This window comes from Mytilus galloprovincialis, chromosome 4 (genome assembly GCF_965363235.1).
Source record: "Mytilus galloprovincialis chromosome 4, xbMytGall1.hap1.1, whole genome shotgun sequence".
NCBI classification, from domain to species: Eukaryota; Metazoa; Mollusca; class Bivalvia; order Mytilida; family Mytilidae; genus Mytilus; species Mytilus galloprovincialis.
The window spans coordinates 69,478,006-69,498,628 of NC_134841.1; the positions used below are offsets into that span (position 1 = coordinate 69,478,006).

At 30.7% G+C, this 20,623-nt stretch overlaps 2 protein-coding genes and 2 long non-coding RNA genes across 4 annotated transcripts in view; 1 reads left to right on the top strand and 3 right to left on the bottom strand.

Moving 5' to 3' along the window:
* Positions 1-1,250: 1,250 nt before the first annotated feature.
* LOC143072822 (protein PML-like) lies at positions 1,251-2,992 on the bottom strand. Its single transcript, XM_076247927.1, has 2 exons — positions 2,809-2,992; positions 1,251-2,250 (listed from the first exon to the last, which is right to left on the bottom strand). The coding sequence occupies exons 1-2, from the start codon at positions 2,936-2,938 to the stop codon at positions 1,463-1,465; spliced, it is 918 nt and encodes a 305-aa protein (XP_076104042.1). The 5' UTR covers positions 2,939-2,992; the 3' UTR covers positions 1,251-1,462.
* Positions 2,993-3,473: 481 nt separating this feature from the next.
* Positions 3,474-12,798, bottom strand: LOC143072823 (uncharacterized). The gene is made up of 5 exons (XM_076247929.1): positions 11,961-12,798; positions 7,494-7,674; positions 6,662-6,747; positions 5,712-5,912; positions 3,474-3,629 (listed from the first exon to the last, which is right to left on the bottom strand). The coding sequence occupies exons 1-5, from the start codon at positions 12,412-12,414 to the stop codon at positions 3,622-3,624; spliced, it is 930 nt and encodes a 309-aa protein (XP_076104044.1). The 5' UTR covers positions 12,415-12,798; the 3' UTR covers positions 3,474-3,621.
* A 4,610-nt stretch (positions 12,799-17,408) lies between these two features.
* On the top strand, positions 17,409-18,729 carry LOC143072824 (uncharacterized). Its single transcript, XR_012977327.1, has 3 exons — positions 17,409-17,676; positions 18,206-18,284; positions 18,539-18,729. It is a non-coding gene; the product is annotated as an uncharacterized LOC143072824 (long non-coding RNA).
* Positions 18,730-19,427: 698 nt separating this feature from the next.
* The window catches only part of LOC143072825 (uncharacterized), a 32,360-nt gene continuing 31,164 nt past the window's right edge, over positions 19,428-20,623 (bottom strand). Inside the window, exon 6 of the long non-coding RNA XR_012977328.1 lies at positions 19,428-20,577. This is a non-coding gene — a long non-coding RNA (uncharacterized LOC143072825). The remainder of the gene's footprint in view (positions 20,578-20,623) is intronic.

The following is a 20,623-nucleotide window of genomic DNA, read 5'->3' on the forward strand; positions in this document are numbered from 1 at the left end:
ACATATCACGGAATATTTACTGAAACTATCCGTCAATTATTTTGATTTTACAATAAGACTTTTCTGACAAAGTATTTGATGTTTTATAACGAAAAAACATAGAATATACACATATACAAACAAAGTATGTGCATATATCAGTGCACTTTAATTGAAAATATGTGTATATAATAGCGAAAAAGGTAGTAATTTCATATATCATTTGAGAGCAAATTATTGACTAATACACAAAATGTGACGGAAGGCAAGTGATTGAGTTCCGTGTTGAAAATGAAGATTTTTACTCGATTCTTTTTCCGTTGATTTCTTTAGGTTTTTTTCATATTTTGGTTCCGAAATTTTTATCACTTACAAGTTTTATTAAATACTATATGCTTAAAATATTATGGGATAATTTTTATTACTACTACGAAGAAGAAACTAAAGTTTGAGTTTGAATTTGCAATTAAAATTACCTCAATTTTAAATAGTCTAAACTTCGCAAATTTTATAGATTAGAAGAAAATAAAATACTGAATAGAATATTTTGACATATATAAATAGCTTCAGGAAAAACTATTTCAATTAAATGTAAGCAAACATGCACATTTTTTCATTTTGAAAAAGGGGGGTTGAAACTCTCCAATATACTACCAGTCATTAAAACGACTTTTTAGAAAAAAGTGACCGTACGAAATTCTGACGACAGGGCAAAAACTAAAGAAGACATATTTGTCTTTAAGGAGGTTCGCTACTGAAATTCAAAATAACAAGAAAGTTTTCCTGTTGTGTTTTTTTATAACTCCTTTCATATGGGAGTGGAAAAATGAAAAAAAAAATATAGGTCAATGCGCTATATTTTTCGTAAGGATGGCATTTATGGTCACTCATAATGTCAGTATTGAAAAATCCGGTATTTTCAAAGAATTGGAACATCTGCATTGAAGTTTCAATTATAACAACAATTCATACAAATGTAAATATAATTTATTCTAATATCAATAAAAATATACCTTCATTTCAATTTCTACAAAAATTGTGCATTCAAGGCATATAGTCAATGTGTTTTTCCCGTAATAAAAAAATAAACAAAAAAGTACGGGAAAGAGAATGACATCAAAATGAAACCTTTGATTTAACCTTTATAAAATAACAAGAAATTTTCAAAACAATTCAGAAATAATTCACAAGACTTTATTTTAAGATATTATTAATAGAAAAGTATAGGTCAATGTGCAAAATTTTGAATTAGAACTGAAAAAAGATCAAAATTCCATGAAAAACTACGGGAAATTTAAATTTAGACATTTTTCATAACATATATGTCAATTTATCAAATACTGTTATCTTTTTTAACCAAACAATTTGTTTTAAATCTAGATCACTGTATACTAGGTACAACAAAGACCTTTTTTCATTTAAAATATATAACTAAGGACTGAAAAACATTCAAAACAACATCAAAAAGTTCATGAAAATGACATTATTCTTTCAAAAAATCTGACACCTGTCTTATGATCTTTTCTGATTTTGTGACACGTACACCTGAACCACTCTTTTCTGTGAAAAGATCTTTTATACCTTTACAACCATTCCTAGAAAAGGCCAACTTCAAGTGCTCTAAGCACAGTCCACTACTGGCAATAATACGTGCCATTCCTAATGAAAGTATCTTACGATCAATCAACAGCTTCAAAGAAGGCAAATTTTTATGCAATTCTTTTATAGAATTGAATTTGTCTGATATGACACATTCTGGTATATATACTTTTTCAAAATGAACATTTAATTCAATTTTCTTATTGACAAGTGTGCATAGTGCATCAACATCTTCATCAGCCCTGTGGGCTTCATATGATTTGCTCATAAATGTTTCAAACAAATTTGTCTGTGAATAAGAATTCAGACCTGGATGAGAAAGTTTAAATAATGGCAATGTGTCAATAAAGCCTATCACAGTTGACTTGAATTTATCAAGCAAATTACATTTTTGTAGTGAAGTGTACAATAACACACAGTCATATGTTTGAACATTATGGCCAATTAAAACATTGTTCTTAGTTTTTTCAAGAAAAGAAATAAAGTCATTGAGGCACTTTTTGATATGGACAGCAGGCAACACATTTCCATTTGATAATAACTGCCCATTCTCAAATGTCAATCCAGTAATCTCTGCCGCCTTTGGTGTTATTTGGTGCTGGGGTAGGACAAATCTGGAAAAAGATTCTGCTGCACTCTTTGCTGCTAATTGTGTGATATGGGATGATCTACCTAAAAAGCAATATAAATACAACTTATTCCAGTTCCTAGATGTTCACATAAGAATTACATGTATCAGTAGTTGTAAAGGTTCTGTATTAAAATAAGTTTACCAATTTCTCCACAAAATGTATAGCAATGAGTAGTGATAACATTTAGTTCATATAATGTACAAGTTTTTACACAAGAAATCCACATATTTCTTTTATTTCAAGGTACATGGCAGACTTTGTATTCATATATAGTGTAGATCTTGAAAGCTAAAAAAAATCAAGTTCCATAACTCTCTGAGGAGTTGGATTTAAAAAGTGTTAGTATAGTGTAGAATTGTCAAAAACATCAGCGTCTAATATCTCCAATAAGTTGTGTTAAATTATTATTATAAATGGCAGTTGTAAAAAGATCGAGTACATATGGTGACTAACAGCTTTGCAAGATTTGAATGACCTAATAAAGTAACTGACTGACCGACAGACAGACAAGGAGCATCACTTTAAAGGTCTCTCCATCACGTTGTGGCGTGGACAATAAATGTATTGAAAAAAAATGTTTTTTTTTATTATAACATACTTAGTCCTGTAGCTTCTATGTCAAAGAAAATTTCTGTAACAGAATCATGCTTTGGTGAGGCTTCTATTCTTGAAGTTCTAGGAGGGGGTATTTCTGTTATGTTTTCAGGATCCAATCTAGATTCTTCCATATCTATGCCTGACTGGTAACTGATTCCTTCCCTCACTTCACAGCTTGATATATCTTGATTTCTGAAAAAAACATTTTCAACAATGAATATGAAACTCTTTTGTTTACTATTTTTTTCAAATTAACTTGGATTTTCATAAAATTATACTGCTATTTCAGTTATATATGGATCTTACTGAATCCTAGCTTGTTATGAAGTTAAGACTATTGGCTGAGTATTGCTGTGAAGTTTAAGGATTTAATCAATCTTTAGATAAAAATAAAATAGAATGTGCAGTTCCCACAAAAGTCTTTAAAAAAATTATAACTATTTCAAAGCAACTAGGGTTTTCATCAAATTTACAGATATCTTCATTATATATTTATCTTACAAAATACCCTTCTTGGGGGTAATTTGGTTTATTAAAGTTATCTATCTGATGGCTGATTTGCACTCCTTTTGTTTTTGGGATTTAGGTCTCATAAACATCTATATCAATATCTTTTTAAAAAGAAACATTGAACAGGTTCTTTATATTTTAATCTATTATGTAAATGCATCTTTCAAATTACCGTTCTGTCTTCAACTCTAATCTTCTCAGTTTAGCTTTCTTTGTAATCGCTATTGCCTTTCTCTTTTTGTACTGGAGATCTCTCAGCGCGCTAACTTTTGATGTGTGAACACCAGGTGAAAGACCAGCTGTTCTATTTGCCTGTAATGTATTTATATATATAAATAAATATTTGCTCATTCATTAGTATGAGTAAGTAAATTCCTTCCAACTTTATATGAAAGGTGAAATATTTATATTTTTTGCTGAATTTAATATACTAAGTTAACCTGGCATGAAAAGAGTTATCACCCATTGATTTGTGAACTGAAACACTATTTTATTCTAGTGTGAAAATATTGTTATCCATTACAAAGCAATATATATATACTGATTTTAATGACATTACAATTATTTTAATAAAAATATATGTTTTTCTGTTACGTGTTATGTAATTTATTTTTTATTGCCATTGGCCTGATATGAGTAATTTGAACTTATAGTAATCTAATATTATAAGAAATAACAAGAACAAAAGTATGAATATATAATCAAAAATGCAATGTGGCAATCAATATATAAATTGTCAATTTGTTTTATTTTGTCAAAGGAAAGGAATAAAAATTGGAGCAAAATGTAATTCCTTTTATCATGTTTATTTGGTTGGTAAACATTCTATCAAACTTTTAAATAAGTTATATAGTGTTCAAGACAATGTGCCAGCATTCATCAAATTCTTTAGAAAAACTAAAAGTAGAAAAAATATTGCTTTCCTATTTCTCTCTAACTTTCCTTTGACAGGTGAACAATTAATGAAAAAAAACAACATTAAATAATGTTAAAATGTCATAATCATAATAAACAGATTGGCCAGAAGCAAATATGGTACCCCATTATCCATGAAATGATTTATTTTTGTGGTTTTATAGGAGAAATTTTAGTTTCAGTTAGTATCAATTCTCATACTAGTTCCAAATGAATTCTGCAATTCAAACTGAGTTTACAAAGACAGACAGAAATGTATACCATAGTATGTCCTGTCAAAAGTTAGGAAAATAAAGAGTCTCCCAAACAAACATGAATTGTGATGATTTTGTTTTCTATGTCAAACTTGAAGTAGCAGACCCATCTAAGAATCATGCAATTTGGAAAATAAGTTGTTTTATATACCCATTTATTCATACAGTATATAGATATGTTTTAGCTCTATATATAGAGATAAACTAATACATTTAAATATATTCTAAAGTGGCAGTTTTACTTGATTACAGGACATATATGACCTTTAAATGTGAACTATAAATATTCTGTTTGTACATTGTTACAAATTTGAGAGTTATCTCCCTTTGTCCAAGTTAATTGAAATTTTATGTAGGCTATAAATCAATGTATCTCCTATTGCACAATTCTAAGCTAGAGAGATACTTAATTTTGTGTTCAATATTTAGACAAATTACTTTTCAAATATGAAAACTATTATTACTAAATAGTTTGCTACAGCTGGTTTATGACGTATAAATCTAGTTTCAGTGGATCCAAATGGCTACAATGTACATGTATTCATATGATTTTAGAAGAAACATATGAAATTCAGTGTTCAAGCTTGTTTAGGAGACTAACAATAATTCAAATATGCTTTCAATTTTGTGCTTACATCTACGAGGTACTTGTGACCTTTATTTTTTTGAATGACACTTGCAGCAACCCTATAGCCAAGACTTCCAGAACTACCATAATGTCTGTTTTTTGGTGCTTTTGAAGCCACTGTATTATTAAAGCTTTCATTGCCTTGTGTACTCTCAAGTTTAGCTAGCTTTTCAGACTGTGTTATGTAATTACTGAATAATGTGCTCAATGAGGCCTGCAGTTGCTTGTCTTTTAGAGGTTTACCATATGGTAAAGAGCGAAATTTCATACTAGAGTCTTCAAAAGACTGGCACCAACTGGGATCGCAACTGGTGTGGTCACCAAAGGGGTGTTTAGATAGTGCAGGTAAATTCTTTGATATTTCTTCTGGTCTTCCTCTAGCTTGTGCAACCAAGAAATTAAAACATTTCATAAAATAGTAAATGATCTTTGTAGTAAGGCGAGAATGTTTATTTCTCAGAGCAAAAAGACTCTTTCCTAGGGTTTTCTTGACATGATTACTATCCGAAAGCTTTATTATTGACTTGTCTACTTTATTTCTCAGTCTGGCTATGGTTGTAGCATCCTCATCTCCAACTATCGTCATAATGTTCGTACCTTTTATTCTTGCATCAGCTACCATTTGTACCACCATGTCAGCTTCCATTGCTTTGGAACTCCCACTATAATTCTTTCTGCAAGTATGTACTTTAGGTATCTTTTTCATCCTTCTAGCTGTCACACATACTCTGCATGTTCTTGATCTTAAACTATAATCTAATATCATGCCTGTTCTTGTTCCAATCATTGAGCAATGACCTGTACAATAATTCATACAATAAATCAATTCATTCAAATTGGAGAATACATTTACATTTTATAAAAATAAAAGAAGACTGTATCAAGGACATAAAGGCTCCTGTTTAAAAACCCTACAGGGTATCAGACTGAAAATCAAACTTAAAGAGTATGTATTATAATCATAATAATTGTTTTCAAATTTGAAAACATTTGATTTATATAAAAAAAGAAGATGTGGTATGATTGCCAATTACACAACTATCCACAAAAGACCAAAATGACAGAGACATTAACAACTATAGGTCACTGTACGGCCTTCAACAATGGGCAAAGCCCATACCGCATAGTCAGCTATAAAAGGCCCTGATAAGACAATATAAAACGAATAAGTAAATATAAATAGACTGACAATGTAACAGACAGACTGATGTCTACAGTACAGCCGACTCTTACCAAAGGACAAGGATATACATGTATAACACTAAATACCCCCTAAGCTGTCAGACACCGGACATAATTATTTGTATGAAAATTTTCATGTGGAGTAGTATTAAGAAAAAATTCCCCGGTGTATGTTTAATTGGTTATATGTGTATCGCTTGAAAATCTATGTCTATATAAAAAGGAAGATGTGGTATGATTGCCAATGAGACAACTATCCACAAAAGACCAAAATGACATAAACATTAACAACTATAGGTCTAGTTTTCTTTTTATAAAGTTTTGTCGTTCAAAGTAATAAAACACATAAAATTTCTTTAACTTACCTGTGAGACTATCATACGATCTGCCACTACCTCTTTTTTGCCACCCTGCATCAACTGCTACGGTTATGTCATCGTTTCCACTACATCTTTAAGTAAAAAAAATGGAAATTAGTAACACATGGATACCTGTATATCATTTTATAGCAGCTGGGATAAACTGTAAATAATACTTTTTAATAATTTCTAAACATTATGTTATTTTATTTGTACACCATTTTTTAAGTAATGTTAAAAACTGCCTTTTTATCAAATTCTAAATTGACTATAAACATTGATTTATACCTGAAATTTGGATGTATTGTAATTTGTATAACTTGCTCTTGTCCTGATTAAGCATGCAGGAAACAATTAAAATTGAGAATGGAAATGGGGAATGTGTCAAAGCGACATCAACCCTACTATAGAGCACACAACAGCCGAATTAAGGCCACCAATGGGTCTTCAATGAAGCGTGAAACCTGCACGAACGACAAGATATTAAGAACCACTAATCAATATGAATTCAATCAATATTTATAAGAAGACTAAATAATTTCTTTCATTAAAATTGAAGTACTATAGCTATACTGCTATTTCTGAAATTATTGCATTGTTTTTATTATTGCGAAAAAATTGCGACAGGTTTAGAAATACATGTATATGGCAATAATTCAAACTCACATTTTGAAATTTATTATAATTTATTTCTATGTAAAAAGGATTTTTATCAACATTGCAAAAATTTAAATCACATTTTAGTTTAAAATAATGAAATTGCAATAATAGATAAATGCACTCAATAATTTCTAAATTTACTATTCCTCAAACTCCAAAATCATTTCTATTAACTTACTCTTTCGTCATACTCTTTTCTTTCTCTGTCCATTCCTTCATCGATTTCTCTGCAATTTCTTCAAGAATTGTTCCAATTTCATTTTGTCGTTGGTCAAACATTCTGTGGCTAACTGGAGGTATATTTAATGTGGATAGAAAACCATTTACTTGCCTTTCACCAAGACCAGTATGAATTGATGCTAAAATAATAGAAAACAAAATTTATTAAATCTGGAGGTTGATTTTTGTTATAAATCTAGCCCCCTAAGGGATGACTAACCGCCTACCCTGAAGTTGGGCCTTAGTTTTACCCTATATAATCTTTTCACTTTTTCATATCTAACATGTCTAACCGCACCACTATTATTTTGTATGTAATAGTACATTTTTTACATGTATGTGCCTGTCCCAAGTAATTAGGAGCCTGTTATTCAGTGGTTGTCGTTTGTTGATATGTGCTTCATCATAAATTTGTTTTCCGTTCATTTTTTTCTGCATGAATTCGGACATTAGTTTCTCTTTGTAATTTCAGGGTCTGTTATAGTTTATTATGAGGTACCGGCTTTGCTTATTGTTGAAGGACGTACAGAGACCTGAAGTTGTTAATTTCTTTGTCATTTTGTCTCTTGTGGAGAGTTGTCCCATTTGCAATCATACCACTCATTACCCAATTTTTTTTTATATAAAAGGGGAAGGTTTAAATCTAACAGTTAAAACTCTGACCGCAATAATTTGTGTGTGTGACCTCAGTCAGAAGTGGTGTGGTTATAAGTGTCTTTTTATTATTAAACCTTTTAGATTTAAAATTAGATGTTTGTGGAAGGATGAAAATATCTGGAATTCCCAACAATGGTCCATACCCGTACGAAAAACATGACACGTACTCCAGCTGGACAGTAGCCGTAATGAGAACCGTACTTATAATAATCATTTGGACTTTTCTTTGAATGTCTTATAATGGATAACCCGGCTGGACTTTCAGCGAATTTAGCCGTAAACCGGCTCGAAATATTTAAATTAGCAGGAGTCCGGTTCAGAAAGTCCAGCTGGACTTTCATAAAAGTACGTCTGAAAAAATCCAGCCGGCATTTCTGGCAAAAATATGGCTTCTATAAAGTTCAGCTGGACTTTACAAAGTCCGGCTGAACTTTAAGAAGTCCAGCTGAACTCATAAAAGTTCAGCTGGACTTCAAAAAGTTCTGTTTGACCTTTAAAGATGATCTCAGTAGGGGCGGATCCACAAAAAAATAGGGGGGGGGGTTTCCACCCCTGCAGAACCCTCCCTCTTGATTACTACTGCTTAGTTTTTCTTCAGATGGTGGATTCTTCTGATTTGATATGCATCCCTTGTTATAATCTGAAAATAATTTAAAAAAAACATGGTAATATGCATATACTGCTTATTTCTTTTTCTTTTTTCTTTTTAATTTTCTACTGTCTTGCTGGCAAAATCAAGAAACGGGGAATTGTGAAGCTAAATGCTTACTCCTAAAAGTGTGTGGTTATAATTATCATGATTATATATTAAGACTAAATTAATTTAAGGTGCATAAAATAAAGTAAAGCTTTGAAAAATCACTCAAACTGAAATATTTTCCATAATTAAGTATTTAATGTAGTTTTTTTAATTCTTTTTACTCTTCAAAAATAAAAATTAAGCTATTTATAATGTTGTAATCATTTCATTAATATGTTGAAGAAAAAAGAGCATATCAGATTGTACTTACCAGAATATGCAATCCAAAATACATGCAAACAGCAATCTTCCTAAATTGAAATTAATGCCAGTCAGAAGGATCCATCTTCTCTAATATAATGTGAAAAGAACAAACATTTGCTTTACATCCACTGTAAATTTCTCATTTTGTTTAAGAAAGAAAACACATCTTCCTGTTTATTCCAAATTCAAATTTTGTTGTATTGCAATACATGAGGTTGTTTGAGGAGCTGTGAAAAACTTTCTTCTTATGACTTCTTGCATATGTCTTAATTTTGATTATGTGATATATTAAAAAAAAGAAAATCAATTATTAATTTGTTCAATTATGAAATGTTTAATAAAAGTGATAGTTATTGCAGATGTATGTATTTAGAAATGTGTTATCCTTTAAATGGCCCCATGATCAACCTCTGTGTAGATGCTACTTCCTGTGACCTGTCCAGACTGAGGTTAATTGAAAACAGATGGCACTCTCTACAAGACTATAATACTGCTATTAAATCACTGTTATGGCTCAAGTTTCTAATTGCTATTAATTTAAAGAATGATGATAATTATTTATTTTATGCATTCATCTAATTAAATATAAATATACTAGAAAATGTATAAATTTAACCTATTAATAGATGTAATTTTGCTAGGGGTTTTATTTCATGAAAAAGTAAAAATGTTAAATAATTGTTGAAAACATATTAACTGGAATATAATTCAATCAAAATTATTTCACCTATATTAAATTTCAATTTTCCATTTACAGTCTATTTTAAATATTTTATAATGGAATTGAAAATTTTAGGGGAAAAGATCACATCTGGTAGTTTGATCTTAAAGTATATTGTAAAAAAATATGATATCATTATTATAACTTGCAAATTTTCATTTATAACTCTTTTCCATTTTAAAAGAAATTGTTCCTTTCAAAGAACAGAATCCTAGTGACAAACTTTTTATTTCTGTAAGGGCAGATTTGGCTGATGAAAATATTCTAAGTCTTTATTCCTGCTCATAAATGACTGTAAAATTTTCTAAGACAAAAATCCTGCTGATCATTCTACAGAAAGAATAATTTCCCTCAAAAGTCCAGCCGTGTTTATTTTCTTGTCAGAATTACAAAAAGTGCGGTTGGACTTTTAAGAAAATACCGGCTGGAAAATAACCGAAGTATAAGAAAAAGTACGTGTACGGCTCAAGTCAGACTGGACTTTTCAAAGTCAGACTGGAATACGTCTCAAGTCCAGCTGAAGTCCAGTTGAACTCCTGTTGAAATTTTCGTACGGGTACATACATGTAGTTACTTTTGCAATTAAAATTATGATTCATATACATGTGCATGGACATTTATATAGAACTTATAAAGAGTTAGACAGACCCAATAGCAAATATGAAGCTTTCATAAATGGTTAACTTGCCTTCTTTTTACATCATATCTACATTTTGTACATGTACATGATTGTCTGACTAAACCCCCAAGGTTGGTCAACCGTTGACATGTAGTAAGTCTGCTTGCTTGATACTTATCAAGTAAATTTTAATCAAAATTTCAGCTAAATGTAGCAAAATTATAATCTGTTCTCTCAGAGACTGTCAAGGCCAATATTTATGTATGTACAAGTACATGTATAGATCTGAAGTCATTTTATTGTGTGAAATGTACTTATCATTTAGACTAAAGTTTTAAATAATTTAAACTACTGTAAATTCAGAAATTACTTTGAAGTTTGAACATTCATTATTGCAATTTTGTTATTTTAGATTTTCAGTATTTAAATTTTCATGATTTTGAGAAAAATTCATGTAAAATATTTCAAAATTCAAGTTTAAATTATTTACAACTCAGTCACATTTTTTCACAATAATTTCTGAATTTACAGTATAAAGTTTTCTAGGGAAGAAACCAATTTAATTCACTTCAAAGGGGGTTACATGGTTATGGCTGTTTGTTCTAGTCAGATTTTTTTTCCACACAATGTGTAAACATAATTTTTTATTTGTAAGTTTTCCATCAAATTATTTTTATCAAAGTTTAACACTTCACACTCACAGGCTCGGATCCAGGGGGGTTCTGGGGGTTGGAACCCCCCTTTTTTTGGACGATCAATGCATTGGAATGGGGACATGTACATGGAACACACCCCCCCCTTTTTTCTCTTGGGTTAGGAACACCTCCTGTTTAAAATGGTTGGATTCGCCCCTGCTATATGTTACCTGTATAAGGTTTTAATTTAGGGGAAAGCAAGATTCTGAATATTTTTTTTGTCATCTTCTTGACCACAATATTTTTTTCATCAAATATGGCATGACTTTATGGGATCAAAATATTTTTTTAAGGAAAAAAAAACATGATTGAGAAAATTAGGATGAGATATCAGATATGAAGTTTAACAGCCACTACATGCTTAGTGTAAAATATCCATAATATATTATATGTTTAATACACATATTTGAGAGATAAAAAATAGAGGATTGCACATGCATGTACATTATACATTTGTAGCTACAGGTGAACAAGAAACGCACATATTTTTTCTTTCAGCCTTATTATCAATTTATAGACTTGTTTGTTATTTAACTTATAAAGAATTTATAAAGTAAGACATCTTTGAATGGATGCAGAGGCGGCTTTAGGGAAAAAATTTGGTTGCTTATATCATGTATATAGGGAAATACTGAAGCATGACTGGAGTGGGCCCCCTCTTATGTCAGTCAGTGGGCCCCCATCTATGAAAAATTCTGGATCCGCTACTGGGATGTGATGATTACATTTACCTGTTGCTAACTTTGTATTTACATCCCATATTCTGTTGTGCTGTTTTCCTGTTGGTATGGCATTGATGTTTTTACAACTTTGGTTGACACATAAAACTTTCAAGACAGCAGCCAGGCCACATGTTGTTATGTTTAAACAGTTTTGTAAAGAGAGTGGAAGACCACATTGTTTGCACGCAGCGAGATTATCTGCCAATACCCCAAGTTCTACGACCCTTCTTCCATTTCTCCAGCTGTCGTCTGATGTTATGTTAACATTGTTTTCATCTACGACTTCCTCATTTATAAAATTTGACAGGTCTGGTTGTTTATATGAAGACGATGGATATGAAGTTGTATATGCATGATCTAGTAATACTGTTCGAGCCGTTTGTCTGATGTTCTGACCCTTCCTAATTGACGCAATTTTCTGTTTTTGTTTACAAGACAAAAATCCGTGTCTAAACCTCCCCATTGAATAATGATCTTATAAAAATAGCATCGATGTATATTAAAAGTAAATAAGATATAAAAGTTTGATGTAAAATGGTTAAAAAATGTTCAAATATACTGGTAAACGATCTGTTGACGGGTCTTCTGATGTCGTCTGGTGTCAATGTAAACAATGCCGGAAATAGGCGAAATACCGCGTAAATATTATTGTCGTATATTCTGGATTAATTTGACATTTAAAATTGGTTTAAAATCAAAATTTCACTAAAAATAAGGTAAGATATAATATCTGATAACTTTGAGTCAAATACATTGTTTTAAATTTATAAAAAATAAAAAATATATTACGGCATTCGTTCTCAACTACGGTGCGCAAACGGTGTCAAAATAATGAGTAGCGAACATCGTTAAGACCATTTTTAGCCGTGTGTTATTTGGGGAGATTAAACTCGCGATCTAGACGACTTTTTACACTTCTGTCACCGCACTAATATCAACAAAACGAAAAAAACACCTCACAACAAAATTATAAACAAATAAACATGTAACAATTTTACTTCTATTGATATCAAATTAATAAAAAATGAAACCTGAATTGACCCAGCAATATCGTTTTAAAAAGCCGTAGACGTAGTCACAGTACTCAACGTAAAGTTTTTATAATAGGTTACAAATAATTAATGAAAGACGTGTGAATTTAATTGTTAAATTTAAAAAGACGTTGACATGTTCGTATTTTGTGCAATTGCAAATTTTAGGACATGATTTATATTCATGTAAGAAATCAGACGATACCAAGAGAATAATTTGACCACTAGCGCAACACTAACAAGTCGGAAGAACAAAGACAACAAACGAAAAATAAACAAATTAGGCCAAACAAATTACTCAGTAACTTAAAAGTTGTTTTACTCTTACATTTATCTTAGAATAAGTAAAAACTATGTCATTCAACTCCCAGTTTTCAACGTTGTCTACATCAGTAAATGTGCAGAAAATAAACAGGTGTCTTCTATTCCGTCCGTAATTTATGGGAAAACTAAATCTAAATTTAGAACCAAATTGAAATTGAAAATACACATGTAAGATAAACTATAACATGTCATTTCTTCTTTATCAAATCCCAATTTCGAAGAGATATATAGCGAAATCTGTTTTCTTTTATTGTGCCTGTGTGCATCATTCAAAATAAGAGAATGTAATTTTGAAGTAACAAGTCTCAATTCAAGATTATGAATGAATAGAATATATAGTATTACGAGGGAGTAGGGGCGGGATAGGACCTTCATCGGGACTCCGGGATCGGTTGATATAAAGCTCGGGATATCGGGATTGACCCTATCGGAATCCGGGAATTTTATTTTATTTCCGAAATTCGGGATGTTGGCAATGAAATTTATTTAAATTCGGGACCTCGGCATTTCGTATTTTTAACCCCGGGATTTCGGGATCTGGACCCTCCTTCCCAAAAGTTTTGTGACACTTGTAACTGCAATTTATTGTAGTGGAATGAGAGGTGAAATGTGTTCAGACTATTACATTTTGATACAAATTAAAACATGGAATTATTCATCGAAACTCGAAAGAAAGATTCTTGAGATTTAAATTTCCACAGAATAATAAATTAACAATAAAAATTTAAACATTTCGAACATTTAACAATTTGATAAAATAAAATAATACACTAACCCTTTGCAATGTTGCAGTTCAACTTTTAATCTGGGGTTTGGGAAAACTTTTAAAATATCTCTTGCAGTCATATGCACTGCAGCAGAACATTCAATTTCTTCTCTCTCTAACGTAACCTTTCACCAATGTATATGCGCATCCACCGCTGTGGAAAAATCTTGTCCAACCACCAAATTTTGGTATCCGGTCGTTCCAGCCCAAAGTCGATAAAATATGAAATAACTATATTGATTTTGGAGGAATTTGTGACACATTGTAACAGTTTAAATGGAATTTGCAAAAAGTGTCCGATGATGGATGACAACAGGTAAGTGAAGTATTGGAGTACCAGTTAAAGAACTATTTTAAATCGATACGAAAATGAGTGTTATTGTTGAATTGCAGGTTCAACATACAGTTAACTCTCGTTGTCTCGAACTCGGTTGACTCGAAATTTCGGATGAGTCGAAGTTTTCACGTGGTCCCGAACTTTATTCCATACAAAAGTATGTAATTTGACTCCTGATGAGTCGAAATTGGATGAGTCGAAATTTCGGTTGAGTCGAACTAGATTTACGGTCCCAAGGTTAACAAAAGCATTCAAAATTCATTTTTTATCTCGAACTAATACACATATGTCAAAACATGACCTCCGGGATTTTTAAAAATGGACTGAAGAGTTAATCTGACAATACACGTGTAATTAAATTTCCGGTCACTGAACATTGCTGAACACTGTATTGATTTATGACATGCTATTTCCATGAGTGCTTACCTAAGATTATCTTTTATAGATTTTTTATAAATAATTAGTGATACATTGTTAATGTTCATGAAAAAGTATTTAAAATACTTACAAAACAATTAATTTGTGATGAGCTTGGGTGTGTATAAAGTGAGGATTATGGCTTCCGTTGATGATCACCTAAAAGCTACTCAAACGGCGTCTTTAATCTTGTTATATTTGTCTTTTGAAAAGAAAGAGTGAGATAAAACATTATGAATAGAAATCAAAATTTTCTTAAATCTCTTGTATCCGAGAATAAACAATTTTGTCAGCTATAACCGACCTGAATAATGAAACTATCGATTGAAAGTTACTCTCTTGGAAAAGCTATAGGATTTTTTTTTTAATTGAATAAGAAAAAAAAATGTCATTTTAATAATAAAAGACTGTGACATACAAATACATCGATCTGATACTAGAATATCGATCCCCTTGCCATATTCACCCGGATTTATTTTAGGTGGCACGGTAGTATTTGCATTCCAGAATTTAGGTTGCTCTTTTGTGTACCCTACTTAGGTTAATGTATCTAAACAGTGCGATTGGACAAAAAATACAGTATCAACTGAACTTACTTTCCCAAACTGAGGGATGAATCAGGTGTAGAAAAATATGAAATAATTTTACATACAGATGAAAATGAATTTTTGAGAATTTTTTGAAATTTTGTATTCACTGCACCATAAAAGACCTAAAAGTACTAGTGGCCTTAGGTTTTTAAAAATAGCAAAAAAAGTAAACGGTCATGATACATATTCAAATTCATTTGTGAATAGTAAAATGAAAGTACTTCAGTTAACTGTGAATGTAGAATTTTTTGCAGTGTTAGAAAGGGGTGAAAATTCTTAAAAGGCTATCATTATCCCTTATGGGCCAGGAAATACTACCGTGCCACCTTAAGCTTTACCAAGCTAAACAAGAGTTGTGTCCCTTAGATTGTCGAACTTCCGGTGTTCGTTTGAGTCGAACTACGTGTATCTCGAAATATTTCTCTGGTCCGGCTGACTTCGACATAACGAGAGTCGACTGTATTTTGAAATATGAAGTTATTTTCCGTGATAACTTTAACTTTGAAGGTCATGGCGATTTTATTTTTTGTTAGTTCATACACAGAATATCTAAATAAATATTTACAGTCCACTGAAACCTATAAAATTTAACTCATCATTATGACTTGATTAATCAAATCATTAGTCTATAATTTGTTTGTTTATTCAACAATTGTCTGATGATTGTGAACTAAGGTAATCACTTAATTAAATCAAATCCTGATTAATTAAAGTTACGTAATCAACAAGGTCTTTATAGATTGATCTTCTGGTTCAGTTTGGTGTATATAATAATAATTAATTGTATTTTTTTCAGGTAACATCTATAACACTTATTTTTTTCTTGTAATATCAACAAGGTCTTTATAGTTTGATATTTTGTTTGGTGTATATAATAATATTTTTTTATTTTTGTAATATTGAATATAGTCAATTAGACCGTTGGTTTTCCCGTTAGTTGTGTGTAGAAAAAAAACAAGTTATATGAGTATCCATTATTCTTTATTGCAAGAAAATAACAAAACAATGACACTGAATTCACGTTTTCACTCTCTAAAATATAATATCAGGGTGTCTACAACCTATGCCAACATTTGATAAAAATATATTCAACCTATGCCTACAAACAAAATACAATAGGTGTTGTTATAACAATTATTAATTAATAAAATTAATCACATAACAATACTTGAGAAAAAAGAGACCAAAAAATGTTTTGTGCAATTTTTTTTTTCTTTTTCATTATTTTGTTGTATTAAATATGAAACATACTTTGACAAGCAACAAAATATACAAATATAACATACTTCAACAGAAACTTTTTTTAAATCAAATTAATTTTGCAATATAAAATTAAAAATAAATAAAAAAAAAAAAAAAAAAAGATTTTTTGTTTCATTTATAGGCAGCAACTTTCCAGTTGGACAGTACACTATTTATTTACTTTGTTTTACGGGTAGTTTAGACAATTCAAGTACTCTGTGTTTGTTTTTATTCATTATATATTGAGTTGTGAGCTTCTGTCCAAGTTTGGTACAAATCCAGGATAGTATAAGAAAGTTATTAAAATTTTTAAAACTTTAAGGACAGAGCGAATGTTATGTTTCCTGGCAGAAAAAAACTCAGTCCTTTTATAAGCAAAATACAGAAAAAATGGATTTTTTGTTGTACAAAAAATACTTCTGGATACTATTTTATGATCATAAAAAAGCTTCTGTCCAAGTTTGGTAGAAATCCAGAATAGTTTAAGTAAGTTATTATTAAAATTTCAAAAACTTTAACCACAGAGTGAATATTTGTGGACGACGCCACCGCCGCCGCCGACGAAATGTAGTATCGCTATGTCTCGTTTTTTTACTAAAGGATAACAACATGACACCACACTGTAAAAATAGTGCTTAGAATTTAAACGTGTTGCAAGACTTATGTGCTTAGGAAAGTGTTTAATGTCTAAGCATTAAAAACTAAACATGTTTTGGCTCTCAGCACTTCGCACTAAACATGTGTTGGCTCTCAGCACTTTGCAATAAACATGTTGTTGTGCTAAACATGTTTAGCTACATCGTCAAGTATATGAAGCTAAACGTGTTTAAATTCTAAGCACTTTCAATATTTAGACACTTTCCTAAACACGTTTAGAATTACAACACATTTAGGCCGAAGACGGCATGCATACCACGTGCTAATTTTTGAGCGGGAAGAAATAACAAAGAACCCGAAGTCAAAGGCCACGCTGTTTACTTCTGACCATAACTGACCGTAACTTAACTGTTTCAGAAAGGTAAGGAGTTATAATTATACTGATTTTTATTTTGTGCTGCCAATTTTAAATGATTATTGACAGTTATAAGTATTATGTACAAGTACACTACCGTATAGTCAATGCAGGAGAAGAAAAAGGGGGAACCATCCCACGAAACAAGTGCTTGTAAGAGATTTTAGTGTTTAAACATCTTGTGTAAAGATGAGAGTTGTTTAATGTTCTATCATGCAAGCTAGCACTTATTATATATATATATATATATATATATATATATATATATAATTTTTTATGTTCTTGGAAAGGGCAATTTTCATTTGGTACTCCTCGGCAGATTATAATGGAACATGAAGCTTTAAGGGAAGCGGAATCTGCCGAGTGCATCATTCGCAAAACCAGTGTCATATCGAGTTCATTGTTTTAGTAAACACTTCCTAAATGCACAATCAACATTTGCTCAAAATAAATAAAAAGATGCTTGTTTTTCTTCAATAGTTATAAGCCGTTGTACTTTCTTATATTTTTATTGATATGTATTGTTTTATTCTAGATGAGAGAAGTGCAGAGGAAATCATTTGTCTTGACATGCTAAAAGAGGAGATAATGCACAGTAGCAACTATATTGCTAGGTAAGAATCCGAAGTGTATTTGATTTTAAAAATGTCAATATATATTTGATCAAATGAATGATATTAAGCATGAAAAGAAGTTTTATATTAAAAATATCAATTTACTCATCAGTACATTTATGCTTTTATACCACGGTTCTAATGTTGTTATCTGGTCTTAAATCATGCATTTACTTTTTGGTGTTGTAGTTCGTATACTTATATTTTTAGATTAATTCTACTTAGTTGCTTATCAATATTTTTCTATCTTTCAGGCCAGTGACCAGCAGTTGGGTACTAAGAAAGGAGAAGCTCTTATTGACTTGTAAAATGAAAACAGGACATTTTCAAATTGTTTTGATTGGTCAATATTATGTATATGTACGTTGCTATGAATTTATGATTTTATGAGTTTATATTTGATTGTGTTCAATGATTAACTGGAAATAAACAATTACATAAATTCCTTTGTTTCATATCTTGTAATTTTGTTTTTAATCCTAGAATTAGTATAATAATAATTTCATTTCAAAAGTTCTAGACTGTTTAATGAATATTTGAAATGAAGAAAAAATACAATAGTCGAATGTTGACAATTGAATTAAAGAAAATACTCATTCAGATTGAAAAGGTATTAGTCACAATCAATTTGAATTGGAAATTCAAGTTTCTTAGTTTGATGCGTTTGGCTCCTTTTGTGATGGTATGAACACATGTAGTATTGAAAGCTATCATACGTTTTACAGTCTAGCCTTCCGGAGTATTAGTTTATTTGGGGTCTAATGAAGTAACTGCTTATCGCACTAAAACGATAAACATGTTTCTTCACGACCCTTTATGGTCTAAACATGTTTACATTCAAAACACTTCACAGCTAAACATGTTTCCTGACAAAACACTTCAGAACTAAACATGTTTCCAGATACAACACTTTACAACTAAACATGTTTACAGTCTAAGCACATTTTAGCAAAACATGTTTCTAGTCTAAACACTTTACATCTAAACATGTTTACAGTGTAAGCACTTTATAGCTTGACACGTTTAGGCTGTTAGCACATTAAATATTAAACATGTTTAGATTTAAAACATGTCAAAAATCGGTTTCACAAATGTGTTTAGGAAAGTGTTTAGGCTCTAAACACAATTTTTAGAGTGCAGCTGCTTGTGCAGGTGCAGCATCATATCTTTTAGTATGACTTTTGAGTCAATCATATTAGTGAAATTTGTCTTATTCTCTGAATGTGTTGGAATTAATAGTGAACATTTAAAATAGATATTTTACATGAGTCAGTATCTATGAAATTCATGAGTTTCAACAGTGATGTATGCCATTGTATTTGAAGGAATCTATTTTACATAAAATTGAATATTTTTATCATATATTTCTATATTATTCATGAAAATGACACTCATAGATATTCAATATGACTAGATGATTAGGTGATTGTTCTTTAAATAAAAATTCATAAAATCCCCCTCCCCCCTTTTCCCCCCATTATTTCATTATACTAATTTTAAACTTATTCCTTTATGAAATAGAGATCCTCAACACACACAATTACCTACATTTTCACTAGTACTTGTAAAAGAAATTGTACATTGAGTAAACATCAACGCTAGGTTTAAACTGGTTGTAGATTGATTAGCCCTAATTAATTTATGTTTTTATAACACTTAATCTGTAACAAATTATTCAACCTATGCCAACATTTTTTCACACAATTTTATACCTAAATTTCAAAATGTTGGCATAGGTTGAATGAACCAATATCAGCACTACTAAAATATAACAATAAGATTATACATACTAACAAACACACTATCTCTGACACTCACATAAATATATATAACTTTTGAAACCTTTACACTTACAGTTTTACACTGTCACTTACTTAAAGGGGTCACACTTGCAGCACTACAATAACTACAGCAACTTTCATACACCGTACATATATAATATTTGCTCATCAAAAAATAAATGCACTATATCATTCTACACATATACATGTATATTATTTGCTCATCAAGAATAATAAATAAATGTTATAAAAACATATAAAAACATGCGAGACATCAAGACGAAGAGTAAAGGTATCTGCTTCATACAGTTGTCTTTCTGGATGAAGGCATGGATGGAGAACAGCTGGTAGAAAGGCTTCTTCACTACTTTGAAAGTACCATCCAGGTACCACTTCTTTGCAGTTTGTAGTAGTTGCAGCTGTTCTTGTGTGGCAAACATGGTGTGACGCTTGTCCCTGACTGTAATATCACCAACAACAAAACCAGCACACTTCAGATATGCTGTGTTGATCTGAAAGAGGTTTAAATACTTTAAAATATTTATTGTGATATGAAAA

Bases quoted from the DNA above. Each gene is read 5' to 3' on its own strand.
- LOC143072823 (XM_076247929.1), bottom strand. From the start codon at position 12,414: ATGGGGAGGTTTAGACACGGATTTTTGTCTTGTAAACAAAAACAGAAA. The intron at 6,748-7,493 runs GTAAGTTAATAG...TTTTACTTAAAG, and splicing joins GAAAAGAGTATGACGAAAGA to ATGTAGTGGAAACGATGACA. The intron at 5,913-6,661 runs GTAAGTTAAAGA...ATTATTGTACAG, and splicing joins ATCGTATGATAGTCTCACAG to GTCATTGCTCAATGATTGGA.
- LOC143072822 (XM_076247927.1), bottom strand. From the start codon at position 2,938: ATGGAAGAATCTAGATTGGATCCTGAAAACATAACAGAAATACCCCCT. The intron at 2,251-2,808 runs GTATGTTATAAT...ATTGCTTTTTAG, and splicing joins CATAGAAGCTACAGGACTAA to GTAGATCATCCCATATCACA.